Genomic DNA, 26782 nt, shown 5'->3' with positions numbered 1-26782 from the left:
TTGTGTCTGTGATTGTATAGTTCCATTCCTGGCCATAATCTCAAATCACTTCAGAGATTGAAGTTTCTTTGTTGTTCAGGGCTTAAATCAATTGGTGGACCAGACGCAATTGCGCATATAAGAGATTTAGTTATTGACAAATGCTCAGAGTTGATGGAAATTGACCAACCAATGAGGAGAGGCTCATTGTTCTAGATTGCTTGCACGAGAAAGTGGGCTCGTGCTCTTTTTTCTATGGTACGTATATGCCACTTGTTTCCAGTATAAACTATGGTTAAAGTTACAGAACTAGGACACTTGTGTGTGTTTCTATATGTCATGTTTTCATGAATTAGATTATATTTATGTCTTAGCCAGTTATTGTTACCCTTAAGGTGCTAGTTGTTTCTGAAAGCGTAGCAGTCCCACTACCACTCGCAGTTATAGTATCCTTTTTGTGTAATTGGTGACTCGATGGATTAGGTTCATGAGTGTGTATGTGTGTATGCGAGCTTCTCTGTTGTGTTTATAAAAAAGTTTGATTCAATTTACATTTTTGTTAAATAAGACTAATTTCATTCTTCCTCATCGTGTATTATCTTCTTGATGACAAGTGGAAATTAGAGATGGTTGAGACGGAGCAAATGACTGCTGGGCCTGAAGACACAATGAACAAACAGAACATATCATTTCTCCCTGAATGGCTGAATCTGGTTCTTATGTTCTTACGGCTGTTTTCTTCCTTCGGTTGCAAGATGACACGTAAAACATTCATATATTGTGTTTTACGTTATATGACTAATGTGTTACATTTATCTATTTGGAAATCCAGTTTCTGTGCAAAATAAGTGGGGCAGAACACAAACATAATTGCACCCTCTGTTACGCTTTTTTGTATACATGTGACTTACTACATTATATCACAATTTTATTGTATAGTTGCAACATGAGAGTTTCGCACACTCCGTTAGAAGTCTAAGGTCTTTCATCTAAAATACTCATTCACAAATGATTCGTTTTACTGATTTACTACTAGAGAGGAGTAAGAGTCAGAGTACTCCCCCTTCTTTGTTGGGTGTGTTTGGTTCATGGAAAATATATGCCTAAGGTAGCTAAGCCAAAATTTGACATATTTGACCAATTTTAGCTATTATTTGATTATGTGAAAGATTTGGCATGGTAGCTATCCACGTCAGCCACCTTAGTTCATTTGGGTGGTCAAAGCTGGCCTAAATGAGGGACACCAATTTAGTGAACAAGATTTGACCATGTCAAAAGAAAAAAAATTAAAACTTAATGGCAGGATTTGTCTTTTGATCAAGCAGGCAGAGAGGAAGGGAGGGTTTATATGTATAGAAAGCAACGGTGGCACAGAAGCACCACCAGCACGTTGGTGCAAAGGGCTCGTCCACCGGGTCACCAGAGAGCCCCCAAACACAACACAACTTTAGGTAGACATAAAGCAGCTATGAAAGCTATGCTTATCAATTGAGCAGGTGGTTTTGGATTAGCTCTTGGGATTCTGCAGAAGAGAACACACACTAATCATTCCTCGATTTTTTTCGGCCACCTGCTGCATGGTTAGGTGTTTATCCTAAAAAAAATTACGATTTGGCTCTTTCCACAAATTTCACACCGTGAAGGTGGCTATTCAGTTGAAGTGCCGTCGTAGGATTTTGTAGACTAATTTAGCCGCAACCTTTGAGGGGTGGGTTTGTTGGGGTAGAAAAATGTGCTCTGCTCCTGAATGATGTTCGTAGCAATGTAGATTCATTTATAATAACAGCAAAAGGTGTTTGGCGTGCAATTAATTCGGTGGCATATAATTTTCCAAACATCTAGGAGTACGACGTACTCTACAGATCGGTCTGAGTTTCAGCTCGATGTCAAGTGGACCATGAGCCAACAGAATTTTTCGTACTAGCCAAATTCGTCCCCTGAAGTCACTGATCACTGAACCCAAAAACCAGAGGGCACACTCTCATCTGTCCCTATCCCCTCCTCTGCTTCATCCTGTCTCCGACCATCTCTTTCTGCCCCGTCTCTTCCCCCGCGAGCCCCAGAAGCGGCAGCACTGCGGCGGAGGTCTAAGCCGAGCTCCGAATATTCCTCACAGCAAAAAGAATCTCATACCTGCCCAGCTCCGATTGTGCACGGTCAGCCTACTGGTCGGCGAGGATGAGCTAGGCGAACAATGGTCTCCGTCAGAGCTGTATCTGTGTACACATATCTTTGTGTTTGCCCAAGTCCTGATTGCTGGTGTCTAGGCTGGTTTTGACGGATCATTTTCCTGGGTTGCTAGCTACCAATGGGATCCAAGGCTTGCGACAAAAAATTGATACAGAATATATAGTCTAAACTGCCCGTTGAATCAGGGCAAGATGACAATTTCTCTGGCCTCCAATGGAATAAACTAAATGAGTGGAAGTTATCAAATTAAAGTATACAGGGGAAGACTGTCCTAGCCCACAGTTGCCTACGGCACTTCCAGGAAGGTTACATGTATGAAGCCTCCAGATCTGAGAGAGTTCAGAGACGGTCGATCTAGCCAGTAAGCCCCTAGCTCGGTTCTCCTCTTCTCTCTAGCACATAGACATAGCCAGTAAGCAGCAGGTGAATGGAAGCTCACAGGAAGTGTTGAAGCAGAACAATTGAAATCGTAGCATGTCGACCTCCGCAATGGATGGAGCCTGTAAGCCAAACTACTCTCTCGCTTCGGCTTTTCCACTTTCCTTCTATCATCTTTGCAACTTATCTGATTTTTTATCCCCCAACAAATTAAACCACAGGTGGTGAGCTAGCCCGTGCGTGCTTCTAGCAAGTCATGAATCAGATCTGCTAATTGCTCATCGAGCAAAGCTGCCACTTCGCAGTCAGCACTTGGTACAAAGGAGGCACACAAAAAGGTAATCAAATACTAAGACATACATCCCGTCGTGTTGGATTAATTTGTTTTCTATTGTACAGTTGTTATTACTTTGTTTTTCTGTTAAAGGTCGCCAAGTATTCTCTGCTTTAACCATTGCACTGCAGTGGATGTTATTCATTTGTAGATGGTGTACTTTAGATTGCTGTGGCGTATACATACTGCTGTGGTTACCTAATCATTAGCAAAAGGATTTTCAGAGGATAGGAATGGATTCACCCCTTTCTGTCTTCTGTGAACCCCCTTTGTTGAAGCAGATGTTACCTGTGACCTATCCCGTTTTCATATTTTCTGTCAATACATCTCAATAAGGGATCAGTCCATCTCTCCTAAAATTTGATTTTGCCTTTTTGTTCTCTCGCAAGAAAATTTCTCATTGCTTGCTTTTTCATTTTTCATGGTTGCTCACTTGCTGTGTTTTCATCCTATGGAGGAGTTTATAACTCTTACCAATCATTATTATACATCTGAACACTGCATAACTTTTTTTTTTCTATCTGGTAACTTGTTGCATTTTTTATAATATTTTACTGTTACATTTATCCATAGGATTTTTTTTAACTATCTTTAGTACAAAAATGTGATTTATCTAGTAGTTGCCATTTTTATTCTCTGCAAAAATTCTCTGTTTATTCCCTCAATCTTTTGATACTCTTATATTGGTTCATTCAAAACAGTTTGTATCAATTTGCTAGCCCACAAGAGCGCTTGTTTCTTGTCCTGCTGTATGCTTTTGTGAGAAATTGTTTCATAACTTGAGGCACCCACATTTGTTTTTCCTATAAAAGTGCTTGAGTAATCAGGAATGGATAGCGGAGCTAGTGACCGTGAAGTATGGGAGAAAAAATTGGAGAAAAAGCTGCAGGATTTTTTTTTAACTATCTTTAGTACAAAAATGTGATTCATCTAGTAGTTGCTAGTTTTGCACTCCTAATTCAAGAAGCAGTAAACAATATGACAAGTTCAGCCAATGAATATGTTTCGAAGAGACATGGAAAATACTCTATTGATGAAGTGATGGAGGTTGTGATTGCTTGTGGGGCCGGCTATGATAGCAATGAACATTACATTACAACTGAACTGTTTGTGAAGAAGGAGCAAAGGGAGATGTTCATGACCTTGCCTACTAATGAGATTAGGTTCAATTGGCTTAGGAGGAAGTACAATGATAAATATGAAAAATAGAAATGGTAGTGAGAGTATGGCAGTTGTATGCTACATTTTATTTTTGTTGCATGTATGCTACATTTTATTTTCTTGCAGTTTATTTATGTATGGCAGTTGTGCTACATTTTATTTTTGTGGCATGTATGCTACATTTTATTTTCTTGCAGTTCATTTATGTATGGCAGTTGTATCTTACATTTCATTTATGTCAATGTTCACAGATGTCTTCAAGTGAGTCTGATGATTCTAGTGATGGAATTTTTTTTTTAAAAATGGTTGAGAGCAGTGCAAAACTAGCACAAAGTTATCATGACTTGTATATGGACAAGGCACCACCGAGGTTCATGTTTTCACAACAAAGTGGAATGGGATGGCTGATGGAGACGGTAAACATTCCAGGGGAGTGTCATCGAATGCTTCGGATGAATGAGGTTATTTTTTATGATCTTCATGATGTGTTGGTTGAGAGGTACGGATTAAAACCATCGAAACACATTAATACATATGAAATGTTGGCCATTTTCCTATTCACATGTGGTGAGTGTGAGTCAAATAGAAGAGGACAAAATAAGTTCAAACACTCAGGTGAAACCATTAGTAGAAAATTTCATGAAGTTCTAGATTGTGTGGTTGCCATGGCACAAGAATTCTTGAGACCAACATATCCTAATTTTCGCAATGTGCACAAGAGGATTAGGAATGACAAGAGAGCATATCCACATTTTAAGGATTGCATTGGTGCACTTGATGGAACCCATATTCGTGTGTCTTTATCACCTGAAGAACAAGTGAGATATATTGGTAAGACTGGAATTGCAACTCAAAATGTGCTTGTCGTTTGTGATTTTGATATGCGCTTCACGTATGTGGCTGCGGGTCAACCGGGTTCTTTACATGACACTAGTGTATTGTACCATGCATTGGAAGCAGATGTAGATGTCTTCCCACATCCTCCTCAAGGTAAATATTTTTGCTTACGTTCTTTTTCATACTTGAATGCACAAACTTATCTTGTTTTACATACTTGTAGGCAAGTACTATGTTGTAGATGTGGGCTATCCTAATCGTCCGGGGTACCTACCTCCATACAAGGGTGAAAGATACCACTTACCCGAGTAGCATCGAGGTATGGAACCAAATACTCCAAAAGAGAAGTTCAACCGTATACACTTATCTGTTCGTAATGTTATTGAGCGCTCATTTGGAGTATTAAAAATGAAATGACAAATCCTTTACAAGATGCCCGATTATTCAATGGTCACACAAAAGAAGATTGTTGCTGCTACCATGGTCCTACACAATTTTATACGTGAATATGCTAGTGTTGATGTGGACTTTGCTAATTTTGATAGAGATCCTACCTACATGCCTACTATTCCGGAAAGGTACAACAAGTATGCCGTGTCTCAACATGCCTCCGATGGATCAACTTCGGAATCAAGCTTTGTGACTATGGACACCTTTCGTAATAATATGGCTACATCCATCGCCCTAGCATGGAATTAGTGCAGTAATTATTGTAACAACCTTATTTTGGAACTATGAACTTATTTCGTAATTTCGGTTCTAGGCAAATGACATGTAATTTATTATTATTTTGGACTCCACTGCATGTACTTTCATTTCATATTTGTGAGAAGTAGTTCAAGTCGAACCAGGAGCAAGAATGGCAATCTACCCTCAAACTCATCTTTTCTGGAGCTAGGGACACCCTCCCAGCCAAACACCATCATCAGACAGCTCCAACTCCACCCAGAGCTAACTCCACCTGGAGTTTTGGAGTGGAGCAGCTCCACCCAGAGTTGGAGTCATGCTAAACAGGGCCAAAGGCGGGGCAGTTCTCGAGGACCGCTGTTGTCGATGGAGGTGGCGGCGGACACAAAAAAAACTTTTATTTTAGCAGAAAGAAATACAAAAATGATTAGAAAGTAAAATTATTCAATCTTTTTTTGTATTTTAATAAATATTTTTTTAACTAATAACTAGATACCGAAATTCTTTGATTCACTTTTTTAATTTAAGTAACTAAACCCATTCTTAATTTTGGAATATTTTAATGAGAGAAATTGGAAAATCTAGAATTCTAATATTTTTTTCTTTTTCTTATTTTGTTTTTTGAATTCCTTTAGAAAGAGATAAGAATAGGTTTGGTGAATCGGAAACAATTTTATAGAAAAATTGAGCTATAAATTTAAACTAAAAATTATTTTATTCATACCATTATAATTTTCGAACTTTGGAGAAACATCATTACTATTCGTCTATTTTGAAGCATACTGTTACAATTCTTCGCTTCCAACAAGAATGCCACAGAATACGTATGGACTTAAATGCCCTCGGCTCCCTATCCAACTTTGGAGAAACATCATTACTATTCGTCTATTTTGAAGCATACGTATGGACTTGGGCCCAACTGCAGCCGTATACGACCACATGTATTCTCGTATGGACTTAAATGCCCTCGGCTCCCTATCCACAGCAGCCCCTGTCCCTCTCACTGACATGTGGGCCGCACCTGTCATCTTCTTCCACCTCCTCTCCTCTTCTTCCCTTGTTGAGCAGCAGCCCCGGCCACGCAGGCGCGCGGGCGAGCTGGCGAGCCACCGCCGCTGCAGCCATGCGGGCTCGCAGGCGAGCTGCCGAGCTACCGCCACGACCACGCGCGCTGTGGCCGAGCAATCGTTGTACAGCCACCGCCGTCGAGCAGCCTCGGCCATGCGGGGGAGCTGGCGAACCGCCGCCGCCGTGGCCATGCGTGCGCGCGGGCGAGCTGGCGAGCCGCCGCCGCTACCATGTGCACCGCAGGCGAGCAGCCACCGTCGGCATGGTCACAGGCTGAAGCCTAAGTCCTACGGCGGGCATCTGCGCGAGTGGGTCTGGCAGCGGGTGTTCGCGCACACAGATTCGCGGGCGGCGGCGAGCTTCTCACCGCCGATGAGCTCTTCTCTGGCGGCGTCGTGCTCCCGCTCCACATCCTTCAGTCGCAGGCCAACCCAGACGGCGACAGCGCGCCTGTCCCTCAGCCTCAGGCCGACGCGGGCGCGGACTTGAAGGGCGTGGGCACGGACGCCGCGGCGCTCCCGTCGCCGGCAGCAGCAGCGACGGCGGCTGATCGCACACGGCGCTCGTGGTCGCGGTAGAGGCTCGCCAGTTCGCCCGCAAGCCCGCATGGCCGCGGCCGCGGCAGCTTGCCAGCTCTTCCGTGCACCTTCGTGGCCGGGGCTGCTTGACGGCGGTGGCTGCTGCTCAGCAAGGGGAGAAGAGGAGGAGGAAGAAGATCACAGGTGGGGCTCGTGCGTTAACGAGAGGGAGAGAGGCTGCTGTGGATAGGGAGCCGAGGGCATTTAAGTCCATACGAGAATACATGTCGTCATATACGTCTGCAGCTGGACCCAAGTTGTCTTCATACGTATTCTACGGCATTCTTGTGTGAAGCTAAGAATTATAATGGCATGCTTTAAAATAGACGAATAGTAACGATGTTTCTCCGAGGTTCGAAAATTATAATGATATGAATAAAAAAAACCAAAAAAGAATGCCATACCTGCCCAGCTCCGAATATTGTGCGGGGTGCAGGTGCGTTCAGGCATACTTTCGGCTTTGGATGAGCTAAGCGAACAATGGTCCCCGTCAGAGCTGTATATACATACTATATCTTTGTCTATAGGCTGGTTTTGGTGGTTCATTTGTCTGGGTTGCTAGCTACCAATGGGATCCAAACACACAGATGAATCCGGCGCAAAGCATCTACAATTCTACATCCATGCAATACTGAAAGACTCCATCTCAGTTCTGATGGCAGAGGCTGCAGCTATGGCACTCTCTGCAGAGATCACTGAACGCCTGAATCTGAACAACATAAATTTCCTATCTGACAATCAACAGCTGGTGCAGTATTTCAATAGCACAGATCTTTCAACACCGCCAGAATGGAAGATCAAGCAACTCAGATCTTCATCAACTCTACATGACAGAGGAATGCAAAGATCCTAAAAATAGGGAGGACCCTAAACCATACTGCTCACACACTGGCCAAACAGGACTTTGGTCTAAGCTAGCCAGCAGATGCTACTCTAGGATTTTCTTGTTCCAATAGGGATCATGTCTCACAGTGCCCACTGATGGCTGCACTGCAATCTGTACTAACGGACTCTGTATCCGTTCTGACTGCTCAGTGCTGTTAAATATAAGCTTGTTTGTTGTCAAAAAAAAAAAAAAAAAGGCTTGCTACTCCAATTTAATATAGGCAGCTTGTACATACTACTAGTTTCGGACTAGTTTACCCATGGCGGTAGATCCATCCGTTCCAGTCTGGGGAGCTGTTCTGCTCCGAGACCCCTCGACATCCGACCTGCCGGTGATGAGTTTCTTGGCGTGCTTTACGATGCGGAAGCGCGGTGTGGGTCCGGTACCTCCTTCCAAGACGTCTTGATTGGGGGTTTGTTTATTTCTCTTCCTATTTGCGAATCGGGAGCAGATTTGGTTTGATGAGTAAAAAATGGCTGCTTCTGCACCATTTCTAGTGGGCAATGGGATTGGGATCCAATCCAATGCTCCCAAAGTTGCAACTTGGCTACATGGATGACAGTAGCAACGTCAGATCAGGGGAAGGTAATAATTTATAATTTCTTTCTCTAGCCTGAAATAAATTAAATCAGTGCAAAGAATACACGGGAAGACCGCACCGTTGACTCCAGATAGCGTTCAGATGCCCCGTTTAGATGCGGGAATTTTTGGCTTTTGGCTATGGTAGCACTTTCGTTTGTATTTGATAAAAAATGTCTAATTATGGACTATTTAGGCTTAAAAGATTCGTCTCGCTAATTACGGGCAAACTGTGCAATTAGTTATTCTTTTTACCTACATTTAATGTTCCATGCATGTGCCGCAAGATTTGATGTGACGAGGAATCTTAAAAAATTTTGGATTTTGGGTGGAATCTGAACAGGGCCTAAGCCCCTCTGTTCTCCTCTTCTTTTGGCAAAAGCATCAGATGCTTGAAAGCTCACAGCGAATGTTCAGGACCACTGAAGTAATACTCCATCACCACCAAGCCTGTAAAGCATCAGATGCTTGAAAGCTCACAGTGGGTTCGGCCTTTTCACTTTGCTTTCCTCTTTACGAGTTTTTCTCCCAACAAGCCACTTACAGGTGAACGTGTGCTGCCTCCTCTCTCTCATCTCTTTCTCTTTTCTCTCGCTTATGCTTTTCTTTTTGTAAGAAGCAGTTGCTTGGAAGCTCACAGACAGCAAGTGTTGAATGGGAACCATTGAAGTAGCATGTAGATACCCACGATCGAGCCTGTAAGCTCACAACTCTCTTGCTTTGGAGTTTCCACTTTCCCTTTCGTCTTTACTAGTTCTCTGACTTTTTTTCTCCCAACAAATTAAACCACAGGTGAGCATGCTCTCCTAGCAAGTCATGGATCCAATCTGCTACTCATTGATTACAGTTTGCACTTCGCAGTCAGCACTTGATGGACATAATGCACGCAAAAAGGTAATCAAACAAGACATCACCAAACACCAGTGTTGTATTTGTTTACTATTTTACAGTTTATTACTTTATTTTTCTGTTATAAGGTGCATCACTTCTTTCCTTTCGTCTTTACTAGTTATCTGATATTTTTTTCCCAACAAACCACTACAGAGGTGAGGTGAGCGTGCCCTCGCTCCTGTTAGCGAGTCATACTAAATCAGATCTGCTACTCATGGATCTCCAACACAGTTCGCAGGCAGCACTTGTTGGTTGACATCATCAGGCACATAAGAAGGTAATCAAATAGACATAACCAAATTAGCATCAGTCATACATCCCGTTATTTTATATTTCTATGCAACAGTTGTTATTACCTAGTTTTCTGTTAAAGGTAGGTGCATGCCCAGCTGTTTCGCCAAGTATTCTCTGCTTTAACCTTTACACTCCTCTGCTTGTTATTAATTTGTAAATCGGGTAGTTTGGTTTGCTGAGGCGTATATTTCTCTGGTTACCTAATTATTAGCAAAAGGATTTTCAGTGGACGGGAATGGATTCAATTCAACCCCTCTGTCCTTTGTTAATCCCCTTTGTTGAAGCAGATCCTACCTGTGACCTATCCCATTTCATATTTTCTGTGTATACATCTCCAGTGGCGGACCCAGGATTTGAAACTAGGGTAGTCCTAATAAAAAAATTTCATGTGCAACACGACAAAATTCAAAAAAAAAAGTTCGGTAAAATAGCTATAAATTAACCAAATTGAGATAATACAATTGGAAGGCTCAAAACTTATATAAATTAACCAAACTTATATAAGGTCTTACATAAATAAGATATTACAATACAAGTTCTAGTTCAAGGCTTTTGCTTTGCGCTTTCTCATTGCCATGAAAGCATGAACTTGGCGGAGATTGGACATAAAAGAAATTTGAAATTTATTTTATAGAAAAATAGTATCAAACAAAGTTTTGGAGTACACCATTGTGAAGACCTCGTCGAGACAATCGAAACAGACATATTATTTGCTATATTGGGAGCTCGGATCCAAAAGATATTAATTTTAAAAGAGAAGTCAACGTCCACTTAGCAAACTCCAGGAGAGCCCAACAGCACAGCGCCATGCAGCACATGCACTAGGCATCAATACTGGCCAGGCGCGTCCCCATCTGCTTCCCCAGTGGGAGAGAGCTGTCGAACGGCCCAGCCACTTTGGTAAAGCCACATGACTCAGGCAGGAGGCCTTGCCTGCTCCCCAGTTTCACCACGCAGGAGCACAACAGGCCTTGACTGCGCACACTCCGTGACTACGATAACGTGGGCTTCTTTCAGTTTTTTATTGAGCCATACTTTCTATAGGCTAAAGGATTGAAAATGCTGAGTACTAAATAAACTTTGGGTCAGATTTCAGGGTAGTCATGGGACTACCTGGGCTACCCTTTGGGTCCGCCACTGATGTAAATAAGGGGTCAGTCCATCTCTCCTAAAATTTGGTTTCCTTTTTTTGTTCTCTCGTGAGCAATTTCTCGTTGCTTTGCTCTTGCATTTTTCATGGTTGCTCAGTTGCTTAGAACTCTTATCAATAATTATTATACATGTGGACACTGCATAAACTTTATTTTTTCTTTCTGGTAAACAAGTGAATATGTTTTTATATAATATTTTACTGTTACATTTATCCATAGGATTTTTTTTAACTATCTTTAGTACAAAAATGTGATTTATCTAGTAGTTGCCATTTTTATTCTCTGTAAAAATTCTCTGTTTATTCCCTCAATCTTTTGATACTCTTATATTGGTTCATTCAAAACAGTTCGTATCAATTTGCTAGCCCACAAGAGCGCTTGTTTCTTGTCCTGCTGTATGCTTTTGTGAGAAATTGTTTCATAACTTGAGGCACCCACATTTGTTTTTCCTATAAGTGCTTGAGTAATCAGGAATGGATAGTGGAGCTAGTGACCGTGAAGTATGGGAGAAAAAATTGGAGAAAACGCTGCAGGATCCAACTGCAGAACCAATATCCTTGCCTCTGGAATTTTTGAAAGTCATAACAAGCGATTTTTCCACTGAACGAGAACTTGGCAGGGGTGCGTATGGAGTAGTATACAAGGTATGACCATTCCTCTTCCCCTCCAATTTTCAACCGATGGCAACAGAGACAGATAATGAGTGGTTCACCTACATGCTATGCAGGGAGTTCTCCAGAGCGGTAAAGTTATTGCTGTAAAGAAGATTTTTGATGCACATCTGTTGGACTTGGACAGCAACAGTAACAACAATAATAAGCAATTCGAGAATGAGATCACTTGTCTTATGGGGGTCAGGCACCAAAATGTCGTGCAACTTGTAGGTTACTGTGTCCAAACCAGGTCGGAAGTGATGAAGCTACCGAGTGGGGAACATGTTATGGTTGAAACACCTGCATGTTTGCTCTGCTTTGAATTTCAATGTAAGGGAAGCCTTGACAAGCATGTTTCTGGTATGTTGAAATACAATACCAAGATCTTTCCAAAGTTCACTTGATTAGAACACACACGCAACTGTGCCATTATATCAATAGCTACAGAATTCAATAACAATAAAATATGTTATCACCCATCCACACCGAGGTGGTGGTTCTATGGTACCATAACAGTATGTCTGATCCTATATTTTTTTTTTGTTCTGTATCTTGATCTATTTCTTCTACATATGACTTTTCAGTCCTTGATTGGGATATGAGATATGAGATAATTAGGGGAGTTTGCAGAGGTTTGCATTATCTTCATGATGAATGTCATATTGTTCACCTGGATCTTAAACCACAAAATATACTGATGGATGCCGCGATGACGCCAAAAATTGCGGATTTTGGTTTGTCAAGGCTTTTGAATGAACAAAAATCCAAAACTGTCGCTAAAAAGCTTCTAGGAACGCTGTAAGCTATGCCACTTGCTAGAGCTTTATTTTTTACCATTTTCTACAGCTGATTATGCAAATTCTTCTGCAGTGGATATATGGCCAAAGAATACATAGACCACGGAATTATCTCGTCTAAGGCAGATATATTCAGTTTGGGTGTCATAATCATAGAGATAATCACAGGTCACAGGGACTATCCCAATATTGGCGAGAGAACTGAAACATCTCTCAAGAACTATGCAGACGAAGTAAGATTATTCAGTATTATTACGTACCGTAATTTTCTACCTTACTTATGCAAATGTTTTCTTTGAGAAATTACTTATGCAAATGTTTAGGTGGTTGAAAGTTGGAAGAACAGACTTCTAGAAATAACACCCATGCATATGTCACTGGAAATGCATATCCAACAAGTGGAACAATGCATCTCTGTAGCCCTGAAGTGCTTGGAACCTGACTCAAAGAAAAGGCCTACTTCACTGGAGATAGTTCAAAGTCTAAATGCCGTAGAACTAAAATGTAGATCTCCTGGATATCCCCCCAGTGTCATTGAGAAGGTATGATCTCTCCATATGCACTGCGTCTCTCCACACTTCATTTCATAAGACTGTCCAAATTAATATGCATGTCTGAACAAAATAACCACTCATGCTCCATTTTTCTGATCTTAATTAGTGTCCTCTTATAGTTGTAGTGCGTTATCTATCTGCTGTTAGAAATTTTCCTGCACAGCGACAAGTTATTCACTAATTTCCATGCGTGGAGGCATCAATTGGATTTACTGAGATGAACATGCAAGATTGATCACATATGACACCAGTGGCTTGATATTTATTGACAAGGTCCAGTCAGGAGCCCCCAAGTGTCGATTGGCGCCCTCCGACTTGGGATTCCAGTTGGCTCGAGCGCCCCTAAGTCGCGAGTGTTGTAACCAATTGGCTTGGCTTAACCTGTCTTTGAGTGCTGATAATAGGGTTGGTGAGGATATCTGGGGTTTATGCACTCGTCAATCATATTATTTTTCTATGACAAAAAAATGTGACATATTTGACGTCTTAACTGCAATATCGTACTTACATTTTACTAACATTGAAAATCTGACCACAAGATATACTTCTCTAATGCTCAATACATCCACTGTTTGTCCAGGATAGGAGAAACCGAAATCTTTTCAGTCAAGCCAATGCGAACATAATCAACATACCAATGACCACCAGTGCCATTAATGGCTTGAATGAGTGCGCCAATTTGTTCCAGTGGGTTACATTGGCCATTTCATTTCCAAAAGCTCCGTTGAATGAAACACAAAAGGAAAAACTTCATGGAGATGTAAGGCAGTTGCACGGTGACCTTCAATTCCTTAGTGATACTCTACCAGCAATGTACAACCTCATTGATCGAGCAGAGTGGAGGTTCCATGATCATTCTGTGGCTGGTCTCCTTTCAAGACTCAAAGATGCAGTGTATGATGCAGAAGACATTCTAGATGAGTTCAGATGGTACGAGACGAAGCTTTCAGTAGAGGGTAATGCGATCTCAGTGGAACCAGTCATTGACTTCTTTCACAGTGTCACTCAAGGCAGCTTCAACAAGGTGGCTGATATCCAGAAGAGGCTCAATCATCTTTCTGGACAGCTTGAGAAAATGGGCTTACTTCAAGCAGTTCCACGTTTTGACAAATCATTTAGGCCTGAGACCACCTCTTTCCCCACTGAGGCAAAGATTTTTGGCCGTGGTAAGGAGAAGGATAAGCTAATCAGGTTGCTTGGTGTACCAACAAATAATAGCGCAGGTCCTTCTGGACACAAGAGAAAAAGAAGTGGAGTCTGTTCATCACCAGGCAACCAAATTTGTGCTACCATTGATACTAATGAAGCAGCAGTAACGAGTGTTCCAGTTTTGCCAATTGTTGGAATTGGGGGTGTTGGAAAAACCACCTTGGCTCAAGATATTTGCAAACGTAAAAAAGTGAAACGTCACTTTGTCCCGATAATTTGGATTTGTGTCTCAGACGATTTTGATGTCAAGAGGTTGACTAAAGAAGCCATAGAACAATCTTGTGGCAAAGTGCCAAAAAACAATAATCTGAATGTTCTTCAGGGTGCTCTTGCAAATAGCCTGAACACTAAAAGATTTTTACTTGTTGTTGATGATATGTGGAATGAAAATGAGCAGGATTGGAAGCGCTTCTGTGCACCTTTTAGAAATGCACTTAAGGGAAGCATGATGCTTGTCACCACTAGGTCTCCGAAGGTTGCTGATGTAGTGCGTACAATGGATCCCTTTCCCTTAGAGGGTTTGAAAAAAGATGTGTTTCGGAAGTTCTTTAAATTCTGTGTGTTTGGGCCTAATAGCTCCAACATTGATCCAGAGTTGGAACGGATTGGTGAGAAAATACTCCCAAAGTTGAGAGGCTCTCCTTTAGCTGCAAAAACTCTTGGACGGCTGTTAGGAATGAGCCTTGAGCTAGCACATTGGGATAGGATTCTCAAGAGTCAGCTGTGTGAGCTTCGACAAAAGGAGACCGACATTTTGCTGGCTCTTCGGTTGAGCTACATGTATTTACCATTGTATTTAAAGAGATGCTTCTCGTTCTGTGCTGTGTACCCGAAAGATTACATATTCAAAAAGGAGGATTTAGTGGAGATTTGGGTGGCAGAAGGCTTAGTGGAACATCACCCTAACATTTCACTTCATCATACTGGTGGTCAGTACTTTGAAGAACTTGCACATCTGTCATTTTTTCAGAGATATAATCCATGGTCCAGTGAGAACTATGTAATACATGATTTGATGCATGACATGGCACAACTGGTTTCAAAGGACGAGTGCTTTATAGTAAAAGAAAAAAATGATATTCCTAAGATCCCTCAGAATGTCCGCCATCTGTCAGTGGTCAAAGGCGGAGATATTCAGTGTTCTGACTTACTGAAGTATGACATGGCACAGCATAGAAAGCTGCGCACCCTATTTTGCCACCTGTCTTTAGAGAGTGAAACTGATAATACTGTGATGGAGAAATGGTGTAATGAACTTTTGTGCATGCGTGTCATGGTCTGTTCTATCTCTAAGTGGGGCTTACCAGGTAGTATTGGCAATATGAAGCTACTGCGGTACCTTAAAATCCTCGATTCTAGCCTTTGCATGAGCCTTCCTTCAGGATTCGGTTGCCTCTATAACATGCTGATATTTAATGCTACGAAATGGAGCATTGATGACATTCCTAGCTTCTTTGGCATGCTGATCAATCTGCAGAAATTTGAATCAGCGAAATATCAATTTCATCATAGATATATACATTCAGTGGATGTGCATGAAGGTGCAAGTGCAACTGACGAAGGGCAGAGAGGGCAATTCCAGATAGAAAACTATAATGGTGAATCTCTTCCAAGCTGGTCTCATCCACAAAACTCAGAGCAGATTCACCGTTACGGCAACACTAATTGCACTTTCTTGTCCCTGACTGATGTAGTCATTCAGAGTTGCGAAAACTTAAAAAGCCTCGAACAATTTCTACAGCCCGCTTATGTGCCTATCATCAAGGAAATAGAAATTTCCTATTGTAGAAGTTTAGAATCAGTACCAGCTGAGAGGTTTGGAGATTTGCGTTTCCTTGAAGTTCTGCTTGTGTCCCATTGTCCAATGATCAAATCACAACGCATGTTTGCCCCGTCTCTAAAGAAGCTGTATCTGACGAACTCTGGGAATCTCGGAGGCAACATTGAGTGTAGTTCTCTCACTATCTTCCATTTCTCGGAAAACTATTTGGAATCCGTCGAACTACAAACGTGGAATTTTCCATTACTACAGGAGCTCAACGTCACTTTTTGTCCTTCTCTGACAATTATTAGAGATTCGGAACCTATATCCACTGGCGAGGCTAGAAGCAGAATGGGAAAGTTCCTGAAACTCGCTCACCTAACCATTATGAACTGCGATAGGCTTGAATCTATCGATGACCTCCTACATCTCCCTGCCATTGAGAGAATTTTTATTATGAGAAGTGGCTTGCTGTCCCTACCAGCTAATAGATTGGGAGGTTTTCCTCTTCTGAAGGATTTAGACATTTCATTGTGTCCAAGACTTGACTGGCAAAGCGGAATGTTGTTACCATCGTCCCTCCAAAACCTCACGTTATCGAGTTGTGGGGATTTCTCTGCCTGGTTTCCCAGTTGCCTGGAGAACCTCACCTCCCTCGAGTCACTACAGATTATTGGCTGTGAATGCATAGTGTCTGTTCCTGGCCACCTATGGAGCAGTAAACTCAAATCACTTCAGAGTTTGAAGTTTCTTAGTTGTTGGAAGCTTAAATCAATTGGTGGATCAGACGCAATTGCACACATAAGAGATTTATGTATTCATGACTGCCCAGAGTTGGAGGAAATTGACTAGCCACTGAGAGGCTCAGTTTTGTAGATTGCTTGCATGAGAAAGTGGGCTCACACTCTTTTTGTATGGTACGTATGCCACTTGTTTGCAGTAGAAACTATGGTTGCAGTTACAGAACTATGTTAGGACACTTGTGAGTGTTTCTATATGTCATGCTTTCATGAGTTAGATCATATTTATGTCTTTGCCAGTTATTGTTACTCTTAAGCTGCTAATTGTTTCTGAAAGCATAGCAGTTCCACTACTGATTGCAGTTACACTATTACTTTCTGGGTAACTTGGTGGGTTAGGTTCATGAGTGTTTGTACATTTTCCATTATAGAAGAATAGTCTGTTTTCTTTAACTCATCGTGCTGTCTTCTTGATGACAGCAGGTGGAAATTAAAGATGGTCCAGATGGAACAAATACGTGCAGTGCAGGGCTCAAAGACCCAGTGACAACAAACAAAACATATCACTTCTCCCTGAATGTCTGAATCCGGTTGTTATGCTCTTACGGCTGTGTTTTCTTCCCTTCGCTGCATAATGGGAAAGTTCCTGAAACTCACTCACCTAACCATTATGAACTGCGCCAAGCTTGAAACTATCTATGACCTCCTACATCTCCCTGCTATTGAGAGTATTATGATTTGGGCCTGTGGCTTGCTGTCCCTGCCAACAAATAGATTAGGAGCTTTTCCTTGCCTGAAGAATTTGGACATTTCATTGTGTCCAAGACTTGACTGGCAAAGCGGAATGTTGTTACCATCGTCCCTCCAAAACCTCACGTTATCGAGTTGTGGGGATTTCTCTGCCTGGTTTCCCAGTTGCCTGGAGAACCTCACCTCCCTCGAGTCACTGCAGATTCGTGGCTGTGAATGCATAGTGTCGGTTCCTGGCCACCTATGGAGCAGTAATCTCAAATCACTTCAGAGATTGCAGTTTCGTCATTGTCCAGATCTTATATCAATTGGTGGACCAAATGCAACTGCAAATATAAAAAATGTAGTTATTGAACACTGCCCAAAGTTTGAGGGACAAACGAGCTCAGGATCTTTTTCTAGGTACGGATGCCACTTGTTTGCTGTGTAAATTATGGTCACAAACTTGTGTTAGCACATTTCTTAGTGTGTGCCTGTTGCGTTGTTTAATAAAAAGTTTGATTCCATTTACATTTTTCATTATAACAGAAGAATAATATCCTCCCCCCCCCCCCCCCCCCCCCCCCCCCCCCTCATTTCTCGATGACAGTTGGAACTTGGAATTTAAAGATGGTTGTGACGGAGCAAATAACTGCAGGGTTTCAAGAGTCAAGACCCACTGAGAAAACAAAACATATCACTTCTCCCCCAAATGGCCGAATCTGGTTCTTATGTTGTGACGGCTGTTCTCTTCCCTTTGCTGCAAGATGACACGAAAAACCATTTCATATAGACTGTTTTCTGTTATATGCCTGATGTGTTATATCTGTGACATATCTATTTGCAATTCCTGGTTCTGTGCAAAATAAGTGGGGGGCAACACTACAACACTTACATTATATTAGATAACTTGTTACTGGAGAGGGGCAAGAGCTAGAGTTGCCCCTAGTTTCTGTGTGTTTGGTTTGTGGAAAAATATATGCAAGGTAGCCAAGCCCAAATTTGGCTTGGGCCATTTAGCTGTCATTTGGTTGTGCGCGAAAATTTGGCATGGTAGTCATTTTAGTTCATTTAATTTAGGTGGCCAAAGTTGGCAAGTTGGCCAAAACGACCACCAATTTGGTGGCTAAGATTTCGCCGTGCAAAAATTTGGCTTTGCTATTTGGGGCATATATTTGTATGGAACTAAAAAAACATGAGTTGAGTGATCTTTTCAGTGCAGATCATTTGTATCATGTATGCTTTTTTATATGGAACTAAATATATGGATTGATTTATCTTTGACTGTAGCAACGCCCATCCATTTAACTACATATCCCCCCTCTATCCAGGAATCATAGCTGTATTTTGCAATGGAAGGTTATTTTTTTTCTAACAATCAATCAGATTACATTAAATTTCAACAGGTTCTAAAATTTGCATAAAAAGATTTGTATTCAAAGTGTCCCTAAGATGATATAGATTTTTTGAGCAGTTGACAATGCATAGTAAGAAAAGTAAATGGTTAAAATTAACTTTCTTGGGCTAACTCCTAATCAAAATACGATTATTACTCATAATTCGGTGGCGTATGATTTTCCAAATAGTTACTACACATAGGATTTGAGTTACAACTCAGTCCCTACTTGGATGGAATTGTATTAAGATAAGAAACTTTGGTTTCAGAACATATAGATGGTTAAGACCATGGTTTAAAAATATAGCTCTACTAGTGGGGTTTCTAGAACTGAAAAAAAGACCATAGTTTGAGCAAAACTATGATTTTTAAAACTATAAATTTATCGTATCCAAATACATACTCAAAAACCATATTTTTTTATAGAAATATATTATTTTTTAAAAACTCTAAAAATATTTTCACGCACAGGCAAACAAATGTCACAATAAAATACTCCCTCTCTTATTAAATTATAAGTCGTTTAGTTTTTTTTCTAGATATGCTACACATCTAAATATATATTTTATCTATACATATTAAAATCAATGTATCTACGAAAGCAAGATCGATCTACATTTTGAAACAGAGGGGGTATTTCTATTTCATAGCCAAATTCATCCCTTGACCTTGAAGTTACTGACTTGTGGACCCAGAATCTCCTCACAGGCCCCTGAATCTTATCCCCTCCTCTGCTCTGCTTCTCCATCCTCGGCGAGCTCCACGCAGACCCAGAGCGGCCGGCACTGCGGCGGAGGTCCAACCGTCCAAGCCGAGCTCCGTTTCCTCCCCGCTCCCAACCGCGCAACCCTGTCCATGCCGCGCGCGGTGCGGCCTCGGCGAGCCCCCGTGCATTTCCGCCGCCGGCGCGCGGCCTGCTAAGCGACGACCATTCCTCCCGGCGCGCCTCCTCCCCCTCTCCTCTCGCTCTCGTAAACCCACCCCAGTACTCCACTCGTCCTCATGGCCCCACAAGCCTACACCGCATCCCCCTGCACGGGGTCTGCTCTCTTCTCCAACTCCCGAGTACCGCCGCCGCCTCCGCCGCGTCTGCGTCTTCTTCTCCAGCGGGGCGCGGTGGCGCCGTCGGCCGCGGGGAGGCACGGAGGCCGCGTAGCCCCGTCGCAGGAGAGGCGCCGCCCCTCGGAGCCGTCGTCCCAGTCCCAGCTCCCGGAACGGAAGCGGCACTGGAAGGCGGGGGAGTTCCCGGGGACCGCTACTGCCGATGGAGGTGGCGGCGGACGTCTCCCCGCGCAAGGAAAGCGGCATTCGAAGGCCGGGGAGTTTCCCGGGACGGACGGCGGCGGCTGCCTCGCCCCCGCCCCGTCGCAGGGGAAGCGGCATTGGAAGGCCGGCGAGTTCCCGGGGACCGCCGCCGGCCCCGGTTCGGGGACGCCGAGGACTCCCCTCAAGAACGTCAAGAAGCGGCTGGATGCCCGCGCGGACGCCAAGGCGTGGGCGTGCACCGTCACCGAGGCCCTCGCCGACCGCGTCAGCTCCAAGAACTGGCAAGAGGCGCTCCAGGTAAAACACCACCACCGTTTACATTTGATTTTCCTTGTTTGCACTGCTCCATCGTCTCCAAAAATCCAATAGTTCCCCTGAATTGCTAGTTAGATTCAATTGTTTGTTTGAGGAAAGGAAATCGTGGCAAATGTTGTTACTGGCACTAATAGCGAATTGGTACTGGCAGGTGTTTGAGATGCTCAAGGAGCAGCCGTTCTACCATCCCAAAGTGGGCACCTACATGAAGCTCATCGTGCTGCTTGGCCGATCAGGGCAGCCTGCCCGAGCGCACCAACTCTTCGACGAGATGTTGCAACAAGGATGCCAGCCCACCCCTGAGCTTTACACAGCCTTAATTGGGGCTTACTGCCGCAGTGGCCTACTGGATGAGGCGCTCCAGCTCCTCAATGATATGAAGGGCTCACCATTGTGCCAGCCTGATGTCTACACATACAGCACCATCATCAAGGCCTGTGTCGATGCCACAAGGTTTGACCTCATCGATGTTATGTACAAAGACATGGCTGAGCGCTCTATAGCGCCCAACACGGTCACGCAGAATATTGTCCTCAGTGGCTACGGAAAGGCTGGACGGCTGGATGGCATGGAGAGAGTGCTCTCCGACATGCTCGACAGCACAGCCTGCAAACCGGATGTCTGGACCATGAACATTATCGTAAGCCTGTTTGGAAACGGGGGCCAGGTTGAATTGATGGAAAAGTGGTACGAGAAATTCCGAAGCTATGGGATTGAACCAGAGACTCGCACACTGAACATCCTGATTGGTGCCTATGGGAAGAAGCGGATGTATGATAAGATGTCTGCAGTCATGGAGTACATGCGCAAGCTTGCATTCCCATGGACAACTGCGACGTACAACAATGTGATTGAGGCATTTGCTGAGGCGGGTGATGCCAAAAACATGGAGCACACATTTAACCAGATGCGCTCTGAGGGTATGAAGCCGGATACGAAGACCTTCTGTTGTCTAATAAATGGGTTTAGCAAAGCAGGCCAATTTCATAAGGTGGTGGGCATGGTTAAGCTTGCTGAGAGGCTTGATGTGCCTGCAAATACATCTTTCCACAATGCTATTCTTGGTGCATGTGCAAGAGCAGATGATCTTATGGAGATGGAGAGGGTCTTCAGGCACATGAAGCATACACAGTGTGATCGTGATGCTTTGACATACTCTATTTTGGTGGAAGCTTATCGGAAGGAAGGAATGACCGATAAGATTTATGCTTTGCATCAGGAGAACCCAACTTTGGTTCCAACTGATTTTGTCATGGTTTAACTGACCCACTAACTGAATAACGGTCCAGAAATGTAAAATCTTGGTTGCATTGGTTGAGAATCTTCTTGCTATCCACGTTTTGGAATTGATAATGCTACCAAGCAGAGTGGCAGCAATTCTCCAACTCCATTTTTGTCTGTTGGCCTGCAGAGTTAGTATAGAGTATAGATGTCTCCTCCAACTCAAGGGGGTTTCAGCGAGATGTGCCCACGAACCACAGTATGTATAACTCAGATACAAGGACTTATATGGCTCTGAAAGTGCCTCGGCAAGATTCTGTCCAGTTTGAGTTGCCAAGTATTTGAAAACAGAGGGAGTTTACTGAACTGATGAATGGGAACAAAATTGTATGTTTATCCTCCACTATGGCACTGTTAATCCTTTTCTTGAGAAGACAGGATCTATACAGGGTTTGGGAGAATAAAAGAATTCCTAATCCGATGGTAAAGTTTTCTGTGGCTCTACTCTGTACCAGATTACTTAACCTATGCCCAAAATCTTTCAGATTATTAGTTGGAACTTTTTCACATCTTTTCATCAATATATAGCCATGACTTCTAGTATGTTGCACATGTACTGAAACTTGGAATATATGTACAAAAGGGTAGGCATTAAGTTTTCTCTAACACCCTTAATGTGTAGTTTAGTGAACATGTGTATTTCACCAAACAATATGTTAAGGCAGTGGATGAAATTTGATTTGTCAGATTCTACAATCTACAGGAGACATGTTGCATTCTTTTTTAATTAGGCATATCGTAGAGTATTACCAACCCTGTAGCCAAGTGATAGATCATAAGGTTTGATGGTTGAGATCATGGATTTGGGATTATATAGAAATAACTATATCACTTTTAGAACTATATTCCTTTTTCTTAGGAAAAGATCATGCTGATTTTATGCTTCATGCCTTTCTGCTGGAAAAGTCTCTTGATATCGAATAGAATTTACATAGTTTCAAATTAATCCCGAAGTATATTATTAACTTAGGGGGAAGGTGTAGGCCATCAATTGAGGTGAATTTTTAGGTGGAAAAATAATCATCGAAATCAGAGTTGAAATGGAGGGATGAATGTAGAACCCCCAAAGGTTAAAAAAGGGCAGCCCCAGTGCACGTAGCTCCCGCTTCGCAGGGTCAGTGGAAGGGTCCGACCACTTGGGTCTTTTGTACGCAACATTTCTGCAAGAGGCTGTTTCTAGGACTTACCCGTGACCTCATGGTCACAAGGCAGCAGCTTTACCACTGCGCCAAGGCTCCCCTTCAGAACCCCCAAAGGTTACCCGAAAGATTTAGTTCCAGAAAATATAAAGAGCAAGAACATTCCTTAGAATTTCTGAAAATTGATTGATATTATTTACCTGAACTGTGAAATGTCCACAGTAGATGACAAGTGGGTCCAGGGCCAATGTCAAGGTGACTGGGCTTCTGGAACAAAGAAAAGGGAATGTTGGCCTTTCATATATATATATATATATATATATATATATATATATATATATATATATATATATATATATATATATATATATATATATATATCCTCCTTAGGTTGCTCTTTGGGCTTGGGCCGAAACTAGACCTATTACGGCTTACTAGCTCTGTTTAGTCGTGGACCCATGTGAGCTTGCTAATGGAGCCCGAAAGCTAAAATAGCGCCGGAACAGTGGGCTCTGCCCCGTTTCCTGGCTGAAAACAGTGCAACTTTTGAAAACCCAGATTCTGAGGATGCTCTCTGGACTAAAACCACTGGTAACCTCTTCACCATTGGATGATATGAACTGCTAATGGTCACTTACAGTTTACTTATGGAATGAGTAGTAAGTAATACACTATGGGTATATATGTATGCCTTGTAAACGTTCTACATACCTTACAGTTTGCCCATGCCAATAACTTGGGATACCTATGAAAACATGCACTCATTTTATACTCCTATATATGATAGCCTAACAATCACAAACATATCGAAGGTGCGCTTCCGTTTTTCGCGGAGCGCTTCCTCTTGTTGCCTATAGATTTCAGCTCCTGAACCTCACAATCATAGATATAGCTATAGTAAGGTGGTATCTGAGAACTCCATGCCAGGACTTGGAATCTCCCAGCAGGAAGCTTTGCATCTCCATTAATCACTTCGTGCCAGGTGATCTTGGGAACCTCCTTCTGTGAAGAGTGCCGGTACTGATGGTAGCAAATCATCTGTTCAGACCTCATCCTCCCGAGATACACGGGTTTGTTCTGGCTTATAAGGTCGTATGGATGCTCACCGAACCTGGACACATTTTTCTGAAACTGCAATCTCATGAACGCTGCCAACTTGCCCCAGAAATGGGCGTCGAAGCTGTCCCTCATCATACGGGCAATGGCATTTGCAATGGTCATGGACCCGTTCAGCGCCGTGGCAGTCTCCATGGCCAGATTGATGAACCTTGGGTGCGACAACGTGGGATCTGCGCTTCCGAACGCAAGCGTCCTGAAGAAGTACCAGTATGCCTCATTTGATAGAGGCTTCGGAGTTAGAGCCTGTGTTGTTCCAAGCTTTGCGACCTTGACGGACCGACTTGTGAGTATGATCTTGCTACCCATGGGCATCCAATGTTTAGATGCAGAATACAGCCTGTTCCATACATCTTCGTCGAGGTCTATTCCTGCTACCTCCACAACAAGAAGCATTCTCCTTGTCCCATGATCTGATGACGTGCGATTTTTTGCAGATAATCCTTCTCTGAAAGCTGCTAGCCCATCATACGCAAAGTCATGGTCGCTCAAGAACACGGTTTCTGCGAAATGGTCACGGACTCTTTCATCCTTACAAACATGAGCGACTAGTGTGCTCTTTCCTACTGTGCAGGGACCGACAATTGGCAGGACCTCCACCGGTTCTTTGACACCATCAGCAGGCTGTGTGTGCAGTAGGAAGTCGATGACATATTGTGCTTCCATCTGGCGACCAAACATGCAGTTTCCCAGCAGGAGATACATGCTGTAAGGCTGGCGGTACATGGGGCGACCGTAGTTCGCCAAGAACAGGACTAGTTCATGTGCATCAACGATCATGGCGCTCAAAGTGTCAAGCACCTGCTGCATTTCTTTTGAGATCTGTGCAGCTCTGCTTGTCCAACTGGAGAGACATGGATCGACTCTGGAGAAATGGGAAGAAAGCCTGTGACTCACGATCGTCGTCTGACCATTGCTGCTGGGCCTGGGCTCCTCTTTTTCAGCCTGCTGAAAGGATCTGAAGGTGTCGAGGGCGTAGTAGCCTCGGTGCACGGTGTCTGTCAGGGCGTCCAGCTGCCAGAGCATGGCCTGGTTTGTGATCCGCCGCCCCATGGCCTCGTCGACGATGACCTGCGCCCGGAGCAGGACCCTGCGGAGGCGATCCTCCATGTCGTCCAGCGCAGGAGGCTTATTGGGGTGCTTGCTCGCCAGGAAATCTATGCATCTAGTGGCTAGGTCGCCTAAGATTGCAGACAGGAAAATCTCCATTAGCGACACCATCGTAGCTTGATCTGGATTTGTGTATTTGTGCTAGCAAGCTCTATGTATGTATGCGTTTCTTTCTTGTAAAAACTCCAATGCATACTCAAGGAGGGCACAGGCATATGTATAATAAGAACACTAAGCTAGCTGACAGTGTCGATCGGTATTGACTAGCCCACTCATATGCGTGTCTGACCTTTGCGTTGGGTAGGTGTTGGACGAGTCTTGCACGCTAGCGCTGTACAATTCAAAAGTTGGGTATTTCTCCTCCCAACTTATCCACGCTTTCATGGTGAGATGACATGTTCCAGAAAGGGTCTTAGGCGATTGACCAAACATTTGGAAATTACCTTGTATATATATATATATCACATTACATAGATTGATGGGTGTAAAGCATTTGGTGCTTATTTTTGCTTATTTTCGTCCCATGGCCACCTCGTTGATGACCTTTGCTCGGAGAAGAGCCCTTTGTAGGATTTTCCTTCATGTTCAGTGTCAGCGGCTTCGACCACTTGTTACTGATGAAATTTATGGATCGAGATATCAGCTCACCCAGGACCATTAGGGGGGAGTATGTTGGACTAATTGTCAATGTGTTGGTGACATGGAAGCAGCAGAAGTCCAAAGCAAGCGCAAGGCAGGAGCCTGGGAGTTTGAAATGGGCGGTTGCACTCTGATGGACAGACAGCGTGCGGTGAGCGCGCCCACGACATGCAAGTTGTCTGCAGTTGTTTTTAGTCACCTTGTATCACTGTGTTAAGTGTTTTATCTATCATATATAAGTGCTAGGCTAACTTCTGTTTGTGTTAGCGTGTGTGTTAAGGTGTGGTTAACACGTGAGAACTCTCTGTTCTCTGCTTTGTACTTGTCAGAACATTCAGAGTAAAATAGCTCTGCCATCCGGCAGTTGTCAGACTCTTCGTGTTCATCGCGTTCATTCTTGCGCGTTCTTGATTCTTGGTAGGTTAGCCACTTAATCTGGTGTGTGATTGTGATCCATTTGGCTTACATGCTTGCACAGGCAGCTGGCTCCATCCATCTTATATATATAGGCGATCGATGCGTATACGGAACTAGCACTACGAAAGAATCCGCGCAGATGGAACTCGCGCTGTGCTTAATTAACTACATTAATTATACTGGTTCCTTTGTCAACTATACAGCAGGCATTTCCTCAAAAAACTATACAGCAGGCATATTATATTCACGGTACCCCATCTGATCTGGAAATAACGTACATGTATGTTGCCTCCGCGTCAAATACGGATCACGGCATGGAGAGGCCGGCCGGGCACTGATCTTGCATCTATTCTTACATGTCTTCCGATCCATGCAGGTCCATCCAACGCAAAATAAAGCTACATACATCTACAGGTGACTTTTCTTACTGTTTACTATATATTGATGAGGGGTCGTCCATCAAACGCCAAGCTACATCTAACATGAAAGACAATTTAAATTTTAACCTCTCCATGCTAAATCTAAATTATCCATCTCCGGCAGTTATTATGAGAGATTTTTTATATATAAAAAAATAAATCCTAAATTTATGTCTGAATTACCCAACTCTATCACTACGTACGAAACATTATGTATACCCAACTCT

General features: G+C 43.1%; 3 protein-coding genes and 1 long non-coding RNA gene across 12 annotated transcripts; 3 read left to right on the top strand and 1 right to left on the bottom strand.

The window, feature by feature from the left end:
• The first annotated feature begins 2190 nt into the window (after nt 1-2190).
• LOC136550805 (uncharacterized) lies at nt 2191-5654 on the top strand. Its single transcript, XR_010782370.1, has 4 exons — nt 2191-2671; nt 2769-2885; nt 4294-5032; nt 5103-5654. It is a non-coding gene; the product is annotated as an uncharacterized lncRNA (long non-coding RNA).
• Nucleotides 5655-9094: 3440 nt separating this feature from the next.
• Nucleotides 9095-17994, top strand: LOC136549336 (disease resistance protein RGA2-like). 8 transcript variants are annotated; one of them, XM_066540575.1, is made up of 11 exons: nt 9095-9223; nt 9300-9375; nt 9470-9571; nt 9722-9845; nt 11470-11657; nt 11741-12026; nt 12251-12464; nt 12537-12696; nt 12787-13005; nt 13598-16905; nt 17209-17994. In XM_066540575.1, exons 5-10 carry the CDS (start codon nt 11487-11489, stop codon nt 16838-16840), a joined length of 4293 nt encoding a protein of 1430 aa, XP_066396672.1. In that variant the 5' UTR covers nt 9095-9223; nt 9300-9375; nt 9470-9571; nt 9722-9845; nt 11470-11486; the 3' UTR covers nt 16841-16905; nt 17209-17994. The 8 variants fall into 8 exon arrangements, with proteins under 8 accessions (XP_066396672.1, XP_066396674.1, XP_066396675.1 ...); XM_066540577.1 differs by lacking the exon at nt 9095-9223 and adding an exon at nt 10952-11015 and having other exon boundaries at nt 9239-9375; XM_066540578.1 differs by lacking the exon at nt 9095-9223 and having other exon boundaries at nt 9239-9375; nt 11485-11657.
• A 1547-nt stretch (nt 17995-19541) lies between these two features.
• LOC136549334 (pentatricopeptide repeat-containing protein At3g06430, chloroplastic-like) lies at nt 19542-26052 on the top strand. 2 transcript variants are annotated; one of them, XR_010781876.1, is made up of 3 exons: nt 19542-20416; nt 20586-22138; nt 25724-26052. XR_010781876.1 is itself a non-coding variant. In XM_066540572.1 (2 exons), the coding sequence occupies exons 1-2, from the start codon at nt 19856-19858 to the stop codon at nt 21693-21695; spliced, it is 1671 nt and encodes a 556-aa protein (XP_066396669.1). In that variant the 5' UTR covers nt 19542-19855; the 3' UTR covers nt 21696-23142. The 2 variants fall into 2 exon arrangements, 1 of the variants encoding a protein (XP_066396669.1); XM_066540572.1 differs by lacking the exon at nt 25724-26052 and having other exon boundaries at nt 20586-23142.
• Nucleotides 23240-25541, bottom strand: LOC136549335 (putative disease resistance protein RGA1). The gene has a single exon (XM_066540573.1). It carries the CDS (start codon nt 25189-25191, stop codon nt 23650-23652), a length of 1542 nt encoding a protein of 513 aa, XP_066396670.1. The 5' UTR covers nt 25192-25541; the 3' UTR covers nt 23240-23649.
• Nucleotides 26053-26782: the final 730 nt, after the last annotated feature.

The sequence above is a fragment of the Miscanthus floridulus genome, chromosome 4, assembly GCF_019320115.1.
Source record: "Miscanthus floridulus cultivar M001 chromosome 4, ASM1932011v1, whole genome shotgun sequence".
In the NCBI taxonomy this organism is placed as follows: Eukaryota; Viridiplantae; Streptophyta; class Magnoliopsida; order Poales; family Poaceae; genus Miscanthus; species Miscanthus floridulus.
This window is presented reverse-complemented; position numbering and strand designations above follow the sequence as displayed.

What these genes read in the sequence shown, in the direction of transcription:
- LOC136549334 (XM_066540572.1), top strand. Translation starts at nt 19,856, where the DNA reads ATGGCCCCACAAGCCTACACCGCATCCCCCTGCACGGGGTCTGCTCTC. An exon ending in ACTGGCAAGAGGCGCTCCAG is followed by an intron (nt 20,417 to 20,585) that starts GTAAAACACCAC and finishes TGGTACTGGCAG; the next exon opens with GTGTTTGAGATGCTCAAGGA.
- LOC136549335 (XM_066540573.1), bottom strand. Translation starts at nt 25,191, where the DNA reads ATGGTGTCGCTAATGGAGATTTTCCTGTCTGCAATCTTAGGCGACCTA.
- LOC136549336 (XM_066540575.1), top strand. Translation starts at nt 11,487, where the DNA reads ATGGATAGTGGAGCTAGTGACCGTGAAGTATGGGAGAAAAAATTGGAG. An exon ending in CCTTGACAAGCATGTTTCTG is followed by an intron (nt 12,027 to 12,250) that starts GTATGTTGAAAT and finishes ATGACTTTTCAG; the next exon opens with TCCTTGATTGGGATATGAGA. An exon ending in TCAAGAACTATGCAGACGAA is followed by an intron (nt 12,697 to 12,786) that starts GTAAGATTATTC and finishes GCAAATGTTTAG; the next exon opens with GTGGTTGAAAGTTGGAAGAA.